Raw genomic sequence first — 20,181 nt, 5'->3', positions numbered from 1 at the left:
AGCTGATTCAAACATCTGGGTCTCCAAGAGGTCTCCTACCAATGGTTGGGTGAGTGTTCTTGGATATTTAGTGACCTCTCCATTTCTGGATTTCAACATCTTTTGAAAGACTGCAGAGTTTTTAAACTAAAGATGCTTCCTAGTGTTTTTGCTTTGTTTTAGGCCTTTATTAACTTCTTTATTTGTAGTTCATCATCACTTTCCAGATTTAATTAACCATAAAGGTTTTTCTACTAGTTTAATTGGGCTTTTTAAATTTGCTTTCAGTAAAATAATTTTAGAGATTTCCAAATGGTCTGATCAAGATGGGGCTCGAATATAATAATATCTTTTAAATGGTCTTAACTCCTTTATTAGTTTGTCATTTGAGTTCTACTATTAACTCTCCTTTCAAGTAAAAGGCAAGAAGTATGATTTTAAAGACAGGAAATACTTCTGAGTCTTTGGAGTAGCATGTAACATGTTGTTAAAATATCTTTTTAGTGCAGATTTTTTTCCCTGAAAATATCCCAAATGCGGTCATTTTTAGGGATTGTGGATATGAATAGCATTAATATTCCTGATACTTTAAATCTTTTGCTTAGTTTGAGTAACATATGCATGTTGATCATCTTGCTAAAACATAAAAAAAATCTTTTAATATTCTTATGGTAACGAACTTATTGTCTTTCCCAACTTAACGCTTTTTGAGATGGTGCTAATGATAAATATAACCTATTATTGTTGAGACTGTCACTACCTGGGATAATGATGATGATTGCTATCAACAGTTATGATTGAGCACTAAACCTTTTTAATGCTCTATCTCATTTAATGCCAAAACAGTATTAAGAGGTAGGTACTGTTTAACAGATAGGAACAATGAAGCTCAGAGAAGTTATAAACGTGATTTTTAGTTCTCTGTGATGAACGTTTCAGCCATCCAGAAGAAGTTCAAAAAATGAACAGTGTTCTGTGTGACGAGCACCTAGATTCTTTTAAGTACTAGGTAGAAAACACTTCCCATTCTCTGCTAGTTAGCAGACTAGGATTAGAATTAATTTTATTTGAATTAAGCAGGCTAGAGAGGAACTATGAGGAACACTCTGTATTTCTCATAGGTTTCTATTTTTTCTTCATATGGCTTCTGAACAATTTCAGTGAGTAATCCCTTACAGTGCTTAATAATAGGTAGGTAGGTTGTAGGAATGCCACTGTCATTAAACCTTCTCAAGAATGGTGGAAGCTTATTACTTAAATTCAGCTCAGGCAATTCATTGTATTTAGAAGCTTGTCAAAAATACTCTTTCAGGGTTGAAAAAGTTGTGCAAAGAGGAGGATGTTCTAGGACAAAGGTAAACTTTTAACTAGTTTTGCATATTCTTTACTTTAGAAATGTTTAAAAATTGAATTCCTTCTAGAGGTTAACTCTAAAATTAACTAGAGTGCTAAGTAGAGTCAAATCTGCATAACAGGGACTTTGTTTTGTTCTTTGCAGAATCTTAGCAACTAAGACAGTACCTGCTTCTGAGGTCCTGAGTTAATATTTCTTTGGTGAATAAATGAGTACTAAGATAAAATATCCCTAGATATCTTTCAGTTTCTCTAAATATTCAGTAGTGTTAGTTACTTCTTCTGTTTTGAAGAAGTAAATTATTTTGTATGTACATATATTTTACCTTTCTCTGCTTTGTACTTAAAGTATTACTGTGTATAGTTTGAATATTAGTTTGTTTGGAATGTTGATAATCATAGGCATATAGATATAAAATGGCTTGTTCACAGGTTTCCTTATAAAATGTAAACTAAGTTATTTTGGCCGTTAGCTGCAGATTCTCTAATCACCTGAAATGTGTCACTGGCTTATGATTCAGGGAAATGTCTCATCTTTTATTTTTAAAATGAAGGCTGCTGGACTTGACTAAATTGGACAGATAATATGTACGTAGCAGCTCAGCAAATCATACTGCTATCAATACAATAAAACAAAGCCATCCTTTATCAAAATGTAATATATTTTTCCTGCTTTCTTTTAATACCCACATATGCTTAGCATTCATGTACCCACAATTCTGTGTTTCTTTTTCTGAAGACCTTCTCGATGGATTTGACTGATGGATTTGATGCCATTAGTTGAAAGCTCCTATTAATGAACTCTTTTCTCTTAAATTAATTGATAGCCAAGTTTTATATTAAAGTTTTCCATGCTTTTTGGGAACACAGGCCATTTTTCTTTCAAACTGTTAATGTTTTAGTTTTACAATATAGCAGGATATAAAAACTGGTGTGGTTCACTAATCAGTTGGGTTATGACTGATGATAAAGTAATTGATTTCTTTAAAACAGGTAGTGTTAATCCTTTAGATTGCTTTTCTCTAAATGCAGACATCCTTGATTGACTATGTAAATATAACATGATTCATTCAGGCGTTAAGCGTTTCTCATATAAGTGTTACTTTGTGATGTCATCGTGGTCATACTTTGAATATCTCTTATATGTGTTTCCCTTTTTGAAACTCTCAGGGAATTTTGAGTGCCATAAAATAACTCATATACCGTTATGAGCTGCATTCAGAGGTGTTCATGAAAAGATTTTTCTTCTTTTCTTACTAGATACTTGTAAGATAGTTAAACAAATTTGAAGAACACACTCAAAATTAGAACTGGATTGAAAACTTTCTACATTTCTGATAAAAATCTCGCTTTTAGTTGCAGTGCCATCCATAGAAGGAATAAAGAGAAATCTATCAGGTCATCCATCATCACCCAGATTCTCATCTTCCTTTGGCTTTTTAATTCCCTAGTTCTTCCCAGTCTCCTACCCCTTTACAAGCACCCAAATTCTTCCTACTGTGTCTTCTGGATCTTCAGTCTTTCATCAGCAGAATTCCTCAGTCTCTTCTCTAAGTGTTCTTCCGTCTTTATTGCTGTAATGGAAACCTATGTGTTCATAAAGGATGCTTTTGTAGCTTCTTACCTGCCGATTGTTTTTAATTCCTTACTTTATGTAACATAAGGAGGCATCTGGCAGGCAACCTGCAAGATCTTTGTATCTGCCCCACTTGCTCAAACACATGACCTTCTTTGAAGCACATGACCTTAAAGTATTCCATCTACATTATCATCTCTACCAGGCTTTTTACTTTGTTCCTCCTAAATACTATTCCTGTCATAGCTCATGTTGACTTCAAATTCTGTGTAGCTGATACATCTAACACCCTGGCCTCTCATTACTTGATCTCTTCGTTTCCAGTGCTCTTTTTCCCTTTGTTTACGCTAGCCACTTTTTCCCATATTCTTATACCTTTATCACCTCCCAAATCCAATTTTACCTATCCCTTTTTCTGACTACCATCTTATCCCAATACTCTCATTCCAGTATTTATTTTTAATTTTTTAAAATTTTTAAAAATTATACTTAAAGTTCTGGGGTGCATGTGCTGATCATACAGATTACACATATTTATAAGATACATGCAATATTTTGATACATGCATACAATGTGTAATAACCAAATATCCATCACCTCAAATAATTACCATTTTTGTGCTGAGAACATTTCACATCATTGCTTCTAGCTATTTTGAAAAATACAATATATTGTTATTAACTGTAATCACCCTACTGTGCCACCAATCACTAAAACTTATTCCGTCTATCTAACTGTACATTTGTACCCAACCTCTTCATCCCTTCTCTACCCACCCTTCCCAGCCTGTGGTATAAATATCATTTTACTCTCTATCTCCATGAAGTCAGTGTTTTCTTAAGCTCCCACATGTAAATGAGAACGTGTGATAGTTGTCTTTTTGTGCCTTGCTTATTTCATTTAGCAAATGGCCTTGCAGTTCCATCCATTTTGCTGCAAATGGCATGATTTTATTCTTTTTATGGCTGAATAGTATTCCGTTATGTAGATATACCACATTTTCTTTATCCATTTGTGGACACTTAGGTTGAATTCATAACTTGACTATTGTGACTAGTACTCCAATAAAGTGGGGATACATGATATACTGATTTCCTTTCTTTGATATACTGATTTTTGCAGTCTACCCATCTGACAAAGGGCAGATATCCAGAATTTACAAAGAACTAAAATAGATTAACAAGAAAAACACAAGCCCATTTAAAAGTGGGTGAAGGATATGAACAGACATTTTACAAAAGAAGACATACATGAGGCCAACAAACATATGAAAAAATGCTCATCATCACTGGTCATTAGAGAAATGCAAATCAAAACTACATTGAGATACCATCTCACACCAGTTAGAATGGCAATCATTAAAAAATCTGGAGACAGATGCTGGAGAGGATCTGGAGAAATAGGAACACTTTTACCCTGTTGGTGGGAGTGTAAATTAGTTCAACCATTGTGGAAGACAGTGTGGCAATTCCTCAAGGATCTAGAAATAGAAATTCCATTTGACCCAGCAATCCCATTACTGGGTATATATCCAAAGGATTATAAATCTTTCTACTATAAGGACACGTGCACAATAATGTTCATTGCAGCACTGTGTACAATAGCAGAGACCTGGAACCAACCCAAATGCCCATCGATGATAGACTGGACAGGGAAAATGTGGCACGTATACACCTGGAATATTATGCAGCCATCAAAAACGATGAGTTCATGTCCTTTGTAGGGACATGGATGAACCTGGAAACCATCATTCTCAGCAAACTGACACAAGCAGAAAATCAAACACCGCATGTTCTCACTCATAGGCGGGTGTTGAACAATGAGAACACATGGACACAGTGAGGGGAACATCACACACTGGGGTCTGTTGGGGGGAAATGGGGGAGGACAGTGGAGGCTGGGGAATTGGGGAGAGATAGCATGGGGAGAAATGCCAGATATAGATGATGGGGAGGAAGGCAGCAAATTGTGCTGCCATGTGTGTACCCATGCAACAGTCTTGCATGTTCTTCACATGTACCCCAAAACCTAAAATGCAGTAAAAAAAAAAAAAGGAAAGAAAAGAAATAGGGGCTTTAGCTCCCATTCTTTTTAGTAGTGAGTTAAGCCAGAGTGAACTGGTGAAGTAGTGAAATAGATTCCTGAGGTTCATCCTTGTCTCAATCCATGAAAATAGTTCTGAATCATCAACTGAGCCATAGGCAAAGCAACCGAATGAAAAAACTCAGAATGAATAAACTGCTTAAAGTTACTTCACTTACAGTTTTTTAGCTCCTGATCACCCAAATTTCTATTTGTAGTTTAATTTTTTAATGTGATGAGTCTTCTCATGTCATGATCAAACTTACTTGTAACGACAAACATTTTATTTGTGTAGTCTAATTTTTTTTTAAGATTCAGTGTCAAGTATTTGTGACTCTTTTTCTTTGCCTAATAATGAACATCAAGTGGAAAGATTTTTTTCAATTATAAACTTCAACATTTCTACTGCCCATTTCATTAAATTCAGTTTCCATTAGCAAGATGTAAGACATTTTGCTTTGCAGTTAATATTTCCATTAACTTCTAGAAGTTAGCAAAATATATGCTATATTCTTTCATACTCCATTCATTGTTTGTGGTGATACTTCCTCCAAGCTTAATTGGCTGATAGTATCATCTTATGAAAACTCTTTCTTAAATCCTGCATTAAAGAAGTGTCACATGTATTAACAACCCACAGCAGATATTCAAAATTAATATGCTTGAAGTATGTGATACGTCCTTTGTCTATAGGCTGCATTAATGACATTCAGTTGAAAAGCAAAAGAATCCATTTAAATATTATCTTCAAAAATAACATTAACTAGAAAGAGATGTACATATGTATGGTCTGTTATCAGAAGTGCCCTGTTTGGAAGATTTTCTTTCCCCATATATTCCTTGATGAATAATAAAGGATGGTTCTGTACAACATCTTGAATACCTTTACACTCAAGCTTTATGATTTGAACACCATAAAACAAGCATATTTTCCTTTAGCATTACCTTAAGAGTTCTTCAGTTTTTTAAGTGGTATACCATCAAAGGTTATAGCTTAATATCATCTTTACACTTTGCACTTAAAAAGTGATGTTGAGCTGTCTTTGACACCTTGATATTCTAATATTGTACTTCCTTGTCTAAAAAAAATTTGAGGTGGCAATTTTTCCCCCATAAAAGTTCTCATTCATCAGGATTGAAGATGTGCATAGAGGTTTAAACACATTTGTCAATACTGTAGTTTTTCAAATTAACTGGGGAGTGCTGCTACAGCCTCACTGTTGGCAGAAACCATTAACTGAACTGTGATCCTCAAATTATGTAGTTTATACAGTTCTTAAATTTCTCAAACTGTTCTGTACTTCTTTAAAATTCAACTTTTTCACTGAATCATTGCCTTCTTCAGCTGAGGTATACTATAATACAATGTGATTGTTTGGTTACAAAAGAGAGTTTAAGAAATGGTTTATATATATGTACACACACACACATACACACACACACACACACACACAAACATACACACACACACACACACACAAACATACACACACACTAAGTTCTGGGGTGCAGAACATGCAGGTTTGTTACATAGTGATACATGTGCCATGGTTGTTTGCTGCATCCATCACCCTGTCATCTATATGAGGAATTTCTCCTGATGCTGTCCCTTCTCAATCCCCCCCACCCTCCAACAGTCCCCAGTGTATGATGTTCCCCTCCCTGTGTCCATGTGTTCACAGTGTTCAACTCCCACTTATGAGTAAGAACATGTGATGTTTGGTTTTCTGTTTTTGTGTTTGCTGAGAATGATGGTTTCCAGCTTCATCCATGTCCCTGCAAAGGACATTAACTCATCCTTTTTTATGGCTGCATAGTATTCCATGTGCCACATTTTCTTTATACAGTCTATCTTTGATGGGCATTTGGGTTGCTTCCAAGTCTTTGCTATTGTGAACAGTGCTGCAATAAACATACATGTGTGTGTGTCTTTATAATAGAATGATTTATAATCCTTTGGGTATATATCCAGTAATGGGATTGCTGGGTCAAATGGTATTTCTATTTCTGGATGAAGTATTGCCACACTGTCTTCCACAATGATTGAACTAATTTACACTTCCACCAACAGTGTAAAAGCATTCCCATTTCTCCACATTTCTCTAATGACCAGTGATCATGTGCTTTTTTTCATGTTTGTTGGCTGCATAAATGTCTCCTTTTGAGAAGTGTGTTCATATTCTTCACCCACTTTTTGATGGGGTTGTTTTTTTCTTAGGATTTCATGACGAAAACACCAAAAGCAATGGCAACAACAGCCAGAATAGATAAGTAGAATCTAATTAAACTAAAGAGCTTCTGTACAGCAAAAGAAACTATCACCAGAGTTAACAGGCAACCTACAGAATGGGAGAAAATTTTTGCAGTCTACCCATCTGACAAAGGGTTAATATCCAGACTCTACAAAGAACTTAAATAGTTTTTTTTTCGAGACAGAGTTTCACTGTTGTTGCCCAGGCTGGAGTATAATAGCACTATCTCAGCTCACCACAACCTCTGCCTCCCAGGTTCAAGCAGTTCTCCTGCCTCAGCCTCCCGAGTAGCTGGGATTACAGGCATGCACCACCACACCCAGCTAATTTTTGTATTTTTAGTAGAGACAGGGTTTCTCCATGTTGGTCAGCCTGGTCTTGAACTACCGACCTCAGGTGATCCACCTGCCTCGGCCTCCCAAAGTGCTGTGATTACAGGTATGAGCCACTGTGCCTGGCTCAAGAAATAGATTTTTATGGAATTATAAGAAGTACAAATAATTCGACTTGAATTAAGAGCTAGGAAAAGAAAGCATATTATTCATAGGCTTTACAATCGAGGTAACAGTTGAGTAGAATTTCCTTAGTAGAAGAATGCAAAGGAAAAGGGATAGCTCCTGTATCGGGGTTCTTGATTTAAAGTGACTAACTTAGCCCATGTCAAGAAAAAGGGGGTTATTGGGAGACTATTCAGGGTACTCACAATTATTTAAAGGCTAGATGGCCAATGTTAGCAAATAAAAAACCCGAGATTACAGAGGAACCACAGCCAAGGACACATTGTAATAAACAAGTCTGCATAACCTGAGATTTATGCTTCCATAATGTGTTCGTTTTTCCAGGTCCTGAGAGGATTCATTTAATTGGCCCATTCTAACCATCTGTCTGCCCACCCTTAACACCACTATGGCAGAGAAAGAGAGGAGGGATCTGGCCTCTTCCACATTGATTGTACATGTAGTCAAAATATGAAAATAGCACTGTAGAAAATGAATATGCCCACACAGACCGGGTTTATAAAAAACAAGATTCTAGAGTTGTCAGGTGAAGTGTGTATGCTTCTTATTGTGGTACTCTCTACCTGCTAGCTAAAACCCTGAAAAAGGGGGTACTAAAATTAGGCGACTTGATTGCTGGACAGTACACATACAAAGCTAGATGTTCATTAAACCCCTTCATTTGCCAAAAACAAGGACATATTCTCAACCCTTAGGCTGCTTAGCCCTTACAGGTATCTGACTTTGTCACTCGTTTCTTTCTTGGAAATGCTCTTTCCTCTGGCTTTCGCTGTACCACTTTTTCATTTCTCTTTACTCCTATGAAAATTGTTTCCTGTTTTCTCTTTTCTTTTCTCTTTTTTTTTTCCTTTCCCATGAGGAAGAAGATATAAGTTGAGTAAGGTAGATTTTCTTGTTCTTTGTTTCATCCCTTAAATGTTATTCTTCTCTTGAAGCTCAATTCTCAGCCTCCTTTTAATCTTATGGATTCTCTCTGGACAACCTTAAGCTTCAAGTCCTCACATCCTAGTGATATAAAATCTGCATGGCTAGTCCTGATTTTTCAAGTTCATATTCCTGGCTGCTTCTAGGTTATCTACTTCCAGATACAACCCACAAGAATTTCAAAGGAAGTAGTATGTGTAACACTGGAAAATTTTAGTTATTCCTTTTGACTTCCACTCCTATCTCCTCCATTAAAATATGAACTCTTTGAGGACAGATGCTGTCTTTTATTTCATCATTTTTTTCTAGTACTTTAGCACATATATTTATGCTCAAAAAATGTGTAATGAATGTTTCCTATTCTAGTCTCCGGAAAAATGAGAAGTTTAAAATCCTATTCTGTAGCCCAGTTTCTTTATATAAATAATACATACTCCCAGTTACCTTGATTATTAGAAACTTCACACTAAATACTTGTTGAATAACTGAATCTACCGGGTCCCCTCAATCTCATTAATTTTACTTAAAATGTTGTTTATTTAATTGACCATGCAGGTGTTAATATTTTCTTGGCTTTCCCATAACCCTCCACATATTTATCTTTTCATTTTCTTCTAAAATAAAGCCATTATTCCCTTAAAAAACCTTTCACTTGCTGCTGCTGCTTAGTATCAACACTACAATTCAATTATGTTTATGTGTACTTCAGTGTTTTTGCTGCTTCCCATTTCCTCTTTGCTTCATAAACTCTAAATCATCTTTCAAGGAAGAAATGTTTTATATTCTCTGATCCCTTTCCTGTTTTTCTTTTCACTACCTCCAGGCAAAAATTTAAGTTTACTTCTTGGATTTCCTGTAATACATTGCGTATGAACATAAATTAGATGTGTTTTACCAAAAAGAGAAATGATTATAAGAAACTAAAACCTGTATCATTTGGGTATCTGTTCTACTTGGTGAGAATACAGCCTATACAGATGGTGATATGGGAGTTATTGCATTTACTGGTCTTTTTAAAAAAATGTTTTTATTGTAAATTGACAATTTAAAATTGCATAAATTTATGGGGTACAAAGTGACTTATGAACACAACTTGGAATAATTAAATCAAGCTAGTTCATATATCATCACTTCAAATACCTAACTTTTTTTGTGGTGACGATTTACTCTCTCAGTGATTTTGAAAGGTATAGTACTCTATTTTTAACTCTATTCACCACATTGTGCAATAAATCTAAAAAGAAAAAGAAATCCATATTCCTTTTAAGATGGTATACCTTTGACCCTGTCCTCCCATTACACATACGCCCAGCCTTTGTATTCTACTCTCTATTCCTTGTATTCTACTATTCTGCTCTCTGCTTCTTGAATTTGATTCTTTTAGATTTCACATATAAGTGAAGACATGAAGTATTTATCTTTCTCTATGGTTTACTGAACTTTACATATAATGTTCTCCTGTTCTATCCATGTTGCAAATGACAGAATTTCCATCTTTAAGGCTGAATAGTATCTCACTGTGTGTGTTTTCTTTTGTGATAATTGTATGGATTCTTATGATAATGTGGCTGTATCCCCTTAACCTCCCTCCGCCAAAAAAAACCCTCCTAAAATGCTATAAAAGGCCAAGATCCTATGGTTCTGTGTTCTTTGAATCCCTGTGACCTGGCATATTCCTCATTCTGCCTGGACCATTGAGACCACCAAATCTGTAGGACAAAAAGAAATTTCAGGAAGCCCATGTTCACTTACTTTATCCTTGATTTTGTGCTTATTCTTTGCAGTCCATACTCAGTGGTGAAATAGTAAGCCAAAGTGAAAGCAACGTAAGCAATGTGTAAGTCTTCATTCTTGCCAGCCTTTGAACCAGCTAGCTCATAAGCCTTCCAGAAGAAAAATCAGCGACTGTTAGTAACTTTTGGTATAAAGTGTGAGAGAATGAAGAAATGGTTTCTCACTTTTGTTTTTCTGTGTGCTACCAATTTTTAAAGATTAGCTTATTGCTCAATTGTTAATGCAGTCCTTATTCCCTTTGAAGAGTGAAGAGTCATTTCATTTATGAGATACTGGTTGAGTTACTTTGTTGAGTTGTGGGACCATGGTTGATCACTGAACACATGAATAAGGTATAGTGCTGAGTGTTTAGTCTCAAGGAGGACATTGCTGGTTATAGTAGGTTACAGTGGAGATTCAGTAGGGAGAACAATTTATGAGCTCTTGATTCTCTTTTCATCTCAGGGGTGTTGAAATCGAAGACAAAATGAGCTGCCAGATCAGCGATCCCCAATGTTTTTGGCACAAGGGACAGGTTTCGTGGAAGACAATTTTTTCTCAGGCAAGGTGTTGCAGGGAGATGGTGTCAGGATAAAACTGTTTTACCTCAGATCATCAGGTATTAGTTAGATTCTCATAAGGAACATGCAACCTAGATCCCTCACATGCACAGTTCACAATAGGATTGGTACTTCTGTAAGAATCTAAGGCAGTTATGCTCAGTTGCTGGCAGCTCACCTTCCGCTGTGTGGCCCAGTTCTTTACAGGCCATGGACTGGTACCAGTCTGTGCCCTAGGTGTTGTGGGCCCCTGCTCTAGATACTCTTTTGAGAAATATATAATCTTTATATTGTATTCTTCCATATAATCTTTATATTGTATTCTTCCTTACTAGGTTGTTAACTCATAGAGAGCAGAAAATACATATACTTTCTCAGTATCTTTTATTACCCTGAGCAAGTATCATAGATATTAGAGTTTTGATAATTGATTTTTAAGAACTTATAAAAATGAAATACGATCTCTAGTTGAAATCTAGCTCTGTGCCTCTGTAATTATTCTATTACATTATTTTCTAGGTAAACAATTCTTTTTAATACTCATTAATAGTAATTTGTATTTTGCTTACAGTCTTAATGCCATTTAAAAATTAAAGTTAAAAAACAGCATTGAGGAGTGTCTTTTATGGCTCATTCTGTAGATAAAATAGAGAAACAGTACGAGTCTTACTAGTTGATTATTGAATCTAATTCCTCAGTTTACCTTTCTGCTTGTTATTGTAGCATTTAGATATTTTGCATGATCTTGTGACCAGAGAATAATACATTTAAATCGTATAGTAGTTCATAGTGGTCCTTACAAAACTTAGGTAATTTAGAATAGACTTTTTACTCTTATTGGGGTTTCACTCTGTTGTCAAAATATTAGATTTTCTTTGGAAACAAATCTGCTTTTTAACACTTTTACTTTGTTTTGCATTTGTTCCTAGGAATGTCCAGCTATAGCAGATCCAAAAGCTTACATAAAAATTTTGGCATCTCTTAAGTACCATACTGGTTATATTGGTGGTGGTTTTAACAAGTCAAATATTTGTGGCACCCCTAACAGTTCTCCACAGTAGCCTCTAGACAGTAACTTCAAAGCTGTGTTGAAGGTGGCTGTAATAGGAATAAGGCGATATCTGAATGACTCCTTTGATGGGTCAGAGATTTATACTACTTAATAGCAAGTGTCATCACTGTTGAAGAGGCAAAAAAAAAAAAAAAAAAAAAGTCTATGTATCATGGGAAATGATTCAGCATTGCAAATAATTTCTAGTCAAATTTCCACTACAATCCTGACTATTGTATAGAGAAATATGAACATTGAGATAATGTATCTAGAGTAAATTGCTTGACTGCTTCCCTATAAGAAGAAAATGGTTTACTCTCTTCCTTTTCAATTACCATAATTAAGTATTTCATATATTGAGAGTAAGAGGCCAGCTGGAAGACTTGTGCCATTATTATTTAACTCTTCTGAACTTGTCTTGCATGGTGGAATACATTGTTAGCTTGTATAGGAAGTGGAAGCTGGATGAAGCAGCATGGGACTGAAATGTCTGGGAACATTGATTCAGAATAATTTTTGTATTGACAGTCTATGTTATGGTGGTTATCAATGATTTCTGATGGGGATACATTTTTAAACATTTGTTTTCTTTTTCTGATAGTATTCAGAAACCTCTGAATCTTTTCTCCTTTATTTTGCTTGGCAGATTGTTCTCTGGCCTCTCTTTATCTACCTCACAGTTATAAGAAATGAAGCGGTGAATATAGCATATCATTGTAACTTAAAATCAGCATATACTGCTTTGCTACTGTAATTCTCATGATACTATTTATCTCTTTAATTTTACTTTCTAGCTCAGAGATTCTTAACCTGGGATTCACATAGTTCGCCCAAAACTTCATGGATAGGATTTCATGGGTCCATGAACTTGAATGGGTGAAAAAATTATGGTTTTTTTTTCCATTGACCTTTAGTTGAAATATAGCATTTATTTCAACTGTAAGCATAGACAGCAAACAACAATGGTATTAGTAATACCTGTTCCAGCAATAGAAATCATGAACATTTTTACATCATATCTTGAATTATTTTTTACATTCTCACTACTTTGAAAGTATGGTAGATATTAGACTTACTGCTAGATTATACATTTTAATGCATTAAAAAGAGGTGTATATCTATTACATCTTAATTTTTCTAAAGAAAGGTTGACAACTATATTTTAATATAGTTTGTTTTCTATATATTCATTCATTTAAAAACACAGTTCACAGAAAGAGCCTGTGAGCCTCACTACACTGCCAGAGGAGTCCTTGCACAAAAATAGTTAAGAATTCTGTTTCCCATGCCCATGAATGATAGACTGGATAGGGAAAATGTGGTGCATATACACCATGGAATATTATGCAGCCATCAAAAACGATGAGTTTGTGTCCTTTGTAGGGACATGGATGAACCTGGAAACCAGCATTCTCAGCAAACTTGACACAAGAGCAGAAAATCGAACATGGCATGTTCTCACTCATAGGCGGGTGTTGAACAATGAGAACACATGGACACAGGGAGGGGAGCACTACACACTGGGGTCCGTTGGGGGGAAATGGGGGAGGGACGGTGGGGTGGGGAGGTGGGAAGAGATCGCATGGGGAGGAATGACAGATACAGGTGAGGGGAAGGAAGGCAGCAAACCACACTGCCGTGTGTGTACCTATGCAACAATCTTGCATGTCCTTCACATGTACCCCAAAACCTAAAATGCAATAAAAAAAAAAATAAAAGAATTCTGTTTCCCACCTTTACTATTTAATCTTCATACTGTCCCTAGAATGTCATATCTTAAGGACAGTGTTCTTAGATTTTATATATACAGATATATATAGACACACACACATATATACACATATATATATGTATATATACAATATATACATATACATATACATATACATATACATATACATATACATATACATATACGTATACTTTTTTTTTCCAGATTTCACTCCCTCTCCTGGCTTCAACACTTGACTTCTGTTTAGTTGAGCCACCGCCTCTTTCCCTCTCTCATTACTATTTTCTGGACACCTCCACGTGTATATTATGGGACGAATTTTAAGTCACTGAGTCTAAAACTAAACTTATTTTGCTTTTAAACCTTGTTCTTTTTTCCCCCCTGTGTTCTCCTTTAATTAGTGCCATTGATGCTTTCCTATTCACCCAGAATTAAATTGCAAGAATAATTTTTGATTCTTTGTACTTTCTTACTACTTTCTCTAAAAGGAGTTATAAGAAATAGCTGGGGATTATTAAAGAGGCTGCTGTGAACATTCTTATGCAAGTCTTTTTTTAGACATCTGTTCCATTTCTCTTGGGAAAATACCTAGGGGTAGAATTGCTGGGTTATGTGATCAACATGTATTTAAAATATATTATAAAATATATAGCTATTTGTATTATAAAATATAAAAGCTATTTGTTATAAACTGCCAAACTATTGTAGAAAATGTATTCTTTGAGTCTTAATAGCAATATGTAAGAGTTACAGTTGCTCCACATGCCTGTGAGCAATTTGTGTTATCAGTCTGTTACTAGCTATTCTAGTGGGTGTGAAATGGTATCTCATTTTGCTTTAAATTGCATTTCCCTGGTGGCTAATGTTATTGAACATGTTTTCCAGTTTTTATAGACAATTCATATATCTTCCTTTTTAAAGGATCTGTTCAAGTCATTTGCCCATTTTTAATTGGGTTGTTTGCTTTCTTTTGATTTGTAGGTGTTTGTTACAGATTCTGGATAAAAGTCCTTTGTCGGATAATTACTAATGTTTTATGTTTGTTGAATAGTGCTTTAGCCTGGTTGAAGGGCTTTTATATGCTTTGTCCCTAATTAGTTGGGTAGATTAACCTTGTGAGGTTGAAGATGTATTAGTTCTGATGCCCTCCCTGGGGTATGTAAAGAAACTAGATACATAAAAGAAACTAAATTAAGACTAAGACAACTAAGGAAATAAGAAAGGGGAACTCTGAGACAGATTGAGAAAGACTTAGCAACTTTACTTTTTGAATGGGTTACAAAAATTGTTTTCTCTTCTAAATAGTATAGTAAATTAAACTTTAGACACAGTTATAAAATGAAATAAAACTATACTCTCAAGGTCATTATAGGGTCTGTAAAGAGTATTAATACATAATTATCAAGGTAGCCCAGTAGAATACAAGTTTAAATTTATAAGGCTGAAGCCTCCTTTTATTTCTGCCACATGTAAACGTATAACCTACTTTGAAAATTATATTAAAATTCTAAATATAAGTTTATAAATGTGCAGCCCAGGTCAGATGACTCTATTGGTGCTTCATTGCTAGATATAAAAGTAGACCAGACTTTGTTCTATTGTATTGCCTTTAGTTCCTCTTTTACTTTGAAAACTTTACAGCTAGGCTTACCAATAGGTAAAGTAGTATTTAATATAATAACTTAAAATTTTTCTTTTTATATGTCTTAAATATGCCTCTTTGTTATGGGGACAAGGGTGTGTGCTGCTGTTTCCCTTTTGGTGTTCTGAGTATCATACTTGCTAATATGTTTCTATGGAGAATGACGTGAAAAAAGAGAAGAAATCTAAATATGTAAGGTTTTCCATTTACCGCCTTCATCACAGGAGATTTTGATAAGGGAAGAATGAAATTATTCATGAAAATCAGTTGTTTATTATGAATTTGAGCAGTTCAGATTATTGCCATTCTTATATTCTACTTGACAAATGCTTTAAAAAGTTAGATTTATTAATAATACTCTTTATATTGAGGGATTACTAGATTTTTATGATCTAATACAATGGTTGTAGAAAATAACACTTTTTATTACAGAACTCTGCCTTTTTATTGTTTTCCCCCCAGTTGTCTGACATAGTATAGCTGCTAGAGCTTGTTTTCTTAAATGTATCTGGCAGTGGAAGCATATTACAATGTGCTAGAAAAATAGTTGCAATAGAATGTTGGCAAAATTTGTCAGAAAACTTGGAAACGACTAAAATGTTAATCCAGAGCAGTGTTATTTTGACATTAAGGAATGGGGACAAGAAACAGAGACCCTCTAAGCTGGGGAGGAATACCTCTGAATTGTTCAGGAGGATTATGGGAGCATCTCATATATATGATTTCATAAATTTGTTAACTGTGTATGTAAATTACATACGTTTATAAAATATATATAATACATTATGAAACTTGCAGAATAATGAAAAGTGACACATGAATACTGAGCATATTGACTTAAATATTTGTTCAACTTAACCTATTTTACATCATACTGCTGGAGGTGATTAGGAACTTCCTACAATATTCTGTGTGAAGAGATTTGGACTTGGGGGAACCTGAAATGATCTTTCCTAATTAAAGTAAGTTATTGTGCCACCCCTACTATAAAAAACCTGAAGTGGGGGAAGGATAGAATTAGAAACACATATGTGAAAAGGAAAATGATACATAAATGTTCTTCCTTAACCACTTCTTAAATATAGGTATCTTTCTTTGTTTCAACTTTCATTATCTAAACTCAGGAATTAAGTAAGTTCAGATTATATATATATATATATATATATATATATATATATATATATTTTATTGCACTTTAGGTTCTGGGGTACATGTGAAGAACATGCAGGATTGTTGCATAGGTACATACATGGCGATATGGTTTGCTGCCTCCCCATCACCTATATCTGGCATTTCTCCCCATGTTATCTCTCCCCAACTCCCTAACCCTCGCTGTCCCTCTCTTAGTCCCCCCAACAGACCTCAATGTGTGATGCACCCCTCCCTGTGTCCATGTGTTCTCATGCTTCAACACCTGCCTATGAGTGAGAACATATGGTGTTTGATTTTCTGTTCTTGTGTCAGTTTGCTGAGAATGATGGTTTCCAGGTTCATCCATGTCCCTACAAAGGCCACAAACTCATCATTTTTTGTGGCGGCACAGTATTCCATGATGTATATATACCACATTTTCCCTGTTCAGTCTATCATCAGTGTGCATTTGGGTTGGTTCTAGGTCTTTGCTATTGTAAACAGTGCCACAGTGAAGATAACATGTGCTTGCGTCTTTGTAATAGAACGATTTCTAATCCTTTGGATATATACCCAGTAATGGGAATTTCTTTTTCTAGGTCCCTGAGAAATCGCCACACTGTCTTTTACAATGGTTAAACTAATTTACACTCCCACCAACAATGTTAAAAGTGTTCCTATTTCTCCACATCTTTTCCAACATCTGTTGTCTCCAGATTTTTTAATGATCACCATTCTAACTGGCATGAGATGATATCTCAATGTGGTTTTGATTTGCACTTCTCTAATGACCAGTGATGATAAGCATTTTTTTCATATGTTTTTTGGCCTCATATATGTCTTCTTTTGAAAAGTGTCTGTTCGTATCCTTTGCCCACTTTTGGATGGGTTTGTTTGTTTGTTTTCTTGTAAATCTGTTTTAGTTCTTTGTAGATTCTGGATATTAGCCCTTTGTCAGATGGGTAGATTGCAAAAAATTTTTCCCATTCCGTTGGTTGCCAGTTCACTCTAATGATTGTTTCTGTTGCTGTGCAGAAGCATTGGAGTTTAATTACATATACCATTTGTCTATTTTGGCTTTTGTTGCCAATGCTTTTGGTGTTTTAGTCATGAAGTCCTTGCCTATGCTGTGTCCTGAATGGTTTTGCATAGGTTTTCTTCTAGGATTTTTATGGTGTTAGGTCTTATGTTTAAGTCTTTAATCCATCTGGAGTTAATTTTAGTGTAAGGTGTCAGGAAGGGGTTCATTTTCTGCTTTCTGCACGTGGCTAGCCAGTTTTCCCAACACCATTTATTTTAACAGGGAATCCTTTCCCCATTGCTTGTTTTTGTCAGGTTTGTCAAAGATCAGATGTTTGTAGATATTTGACATTGCCTCCAAGGCCTCTGTTCTGTTCCATGGGTCTATGTCTCTGTTTTGGTACCAATACCATGCTGTTTTGATTACTGTAGCCTTCTTAGCATAGTTTGAAGTCAGGTAGCATGATGCCTACAGCTTTGTTCCTTTTGCTTAGAACTAACTTGGCCATGCGGGCTGTCTTTTGGTTCCATATGAAATTTAAGGTGGTTTTTTCTATTTCTGTGAAGAAGGTCATAGGTAGCTTGATGGGGATAGAGTGATTCAACTCTATAAATTACGTTGAGCAGTATGGCCATTTTCACAATATTGAATCTTCCTAACCATGAGCATGGAATGTTTTTCCATCTGTTTGTGTCTTCTGTTATTTCCTTGAGCAGTGGTTTGTAGTTCACCTTAAACAGGTCCTTTACATCCTTTGTTAGTTGTATTCCTAGGTATTTTATTCTCTTTGTAGCAATTGTGAATGGCAGTTCATTCTTGATTTGGCTCTCTTTAAGTCTGTTATTGGTGTTTAGGAATGCTTATGATTTGTGCACATTGATTTTGTATCCTGAAACTTCGCTGAAGTTGCTTATCAGTTTCAGGAGATTTTGGGCTCAGATGATGGGATCTTCTAAATATACAATCATGTCGTCTGCAAATAGAGACAATTTGACTTCCTCCTTTCCTAAGTGAATACCCTTTATTTCTTTTTCTTGCCTGATTCCTTTGGCTAGAACTTCCAATACTATATTGAATAGGAGTGTTGAGTGAGGGCATCCTTGTCTAGTGCCAGATTTTAAAAGGAATACTTTCCGTTTTTGCCCGTTCAGTATGATACTGGCTCTGGGTTTGTTGTAAATAATTTTTATTATTTTGAGATACATTCCATCAATACCTAGTTTATTGAGAGTTTTTAGCATAAAGTGCTCTTGAATTTTGTCAAAGGCCTTCTATGCATCTATTGAGATATTCTTGTGGTTGTTGTCGTTGGTTCTGCTTATGCGGTGAATTACGTTTATAGACCTGTGTATGTTGAACCAGCCTTGCATCCCCAGGATGAAGCCTACTTGATTGTCATGGATAAGCTTTTTGATGTGCTGTTACACTGGGTTTGCTGGTATTTTATTGAAGATTTTTGCATCTATGTTCATCGTGGATATTGGCCTGAAGTTTTCCTTTTTTGTTGAGTCTCTGCCAGGTTTTGGTATCAGGATGATACTGGTCTCATAAAATGATTTGAGAAGGATTCCCTGTTTTTGGATTGTTTGGAATAGTTTCAAATGGAGTGGTACCAGCTCCTCTTTGTATGGTAGAATTCAGCTGTGAACCCATCTGGACCTGGGCTTTTTTTGGTTGGTAGGCTATTAATTGCTGACTCAGCCTCAGCCCTTGTTATTGGTCTATTCAGAGTTTTGACTTCTGCCTGGTTTAGGCTTGGCAGGGTGCAAGTGTCCAGGAAATATCCATTTCTTCCAGGTTTACTAGTTTATGTGCATAGAGTTGTTTGTAGTAATCTTTGATGGTAGTTTGTACTTCTGTGGCATCAGTGTTGATACCCCCTTTATTATTTTATTGCATCTATTTGATTCTTCTCTTTTCTCTTATAATCTGGCTAGTGGTCTATTTTGTTGATCTTTTCAAAAAATCAACTCCTGGATTTATTAAATTTTTGATGGGTTTTTTGTGTCTCTATCTCCATCAGTTCTTTTCTGATCTTATTTATTGTCTTCTGCTAGCTTTTGAGTTTTTTTGATCTTGCTCTTCTAGTTCTTTCAATTTTGGTGATAGGGTGTCAATTTTAGATCTTTCCTTGCTTCTCATATGGGCATTTATTGCTGTATATTTTCCTCTAGACACTACTTTAAATGTGTCCCAGAGATTCTGGTACATTGTGTCTTCACTCTTGTTGGTTTTGAAGAACATCTTTATTTCTGCTTTTATTTCATTGTTTATCCAGTCAACATTCAAGAGCCAGTTGCTCAGTTTCCATGAAGTTGTGCAGTTCCGAGTTTCTTAATCCTGAGTTCTAATTTGATTGCACTGCGATCTGAGAGACTGTTTGTTATGGTTTCCGTTCTTTTGCATTTGCTGAGGAGTGATTTACTTCCAATTATGTGGTCAGTTTTAGAGTAGGCATGATGTATTGCTGAGAAGAATGTATATTCTGTGGATTTTGGAAAGAGAGTTCTGTAAATGTTTATTAGTTTTGCTTGGTCCAGATCTGAGTTCAAACCCTGGATATCCTTGTTTATTTTCTCTCTCGTTG

General features: G+C 35.4%; 1 protein-coding gene across 21 annotated transcripts in view; it reads left to right on the top strand.

Annotated features, from left to right (window-relative positions):
- The window catches only part of LCORL (ligand dependent nuclear receptor corepressor like), a 201,785-nt gene that overhangs the window by 79,124 nt on the left and 102,480 nt on the right, over positions 1 to 20,181 (top strand). The window contains exon 5 of one of the 21 annotated variants that reach the window (XM_074395941.1): positions 3 to 49. The exons of 18 other annotated variants lie outside the window; for them this stretch is intronic. In XM_074395941.1, coding sequence (XP_074252042.1) covers positions 3 to 49 — 47 coding nt within the window. Of the gene's footprint in view, positions 1 to 2; positions 12,309 to 20,181 lie in introns of those variants that run through there. 2 more of the 21 variants (XM_074395940.1, XM_074395935.1) reach the window with 2 other exon arrangements.

Source organism: Saimiri boliviensis, chromosome 3 (assembly GCF_048565385.1).
Source record: "Saimiri boliviensis isolate mSaiBol1 chromosome 3, mSaiBol1.pri, whole genome shotgun sequence".
NCBI lineage: Eukaryota > Metazoa > Chordata > Mammalia > Primates > Cebidae > Saimiri > Saimiri boliviensis.
The sequence above is the reverse complement of the archived record's forward strand: the minus strand, read 5'-3'. Positions and strand labels throughout refer to the sequence as shown.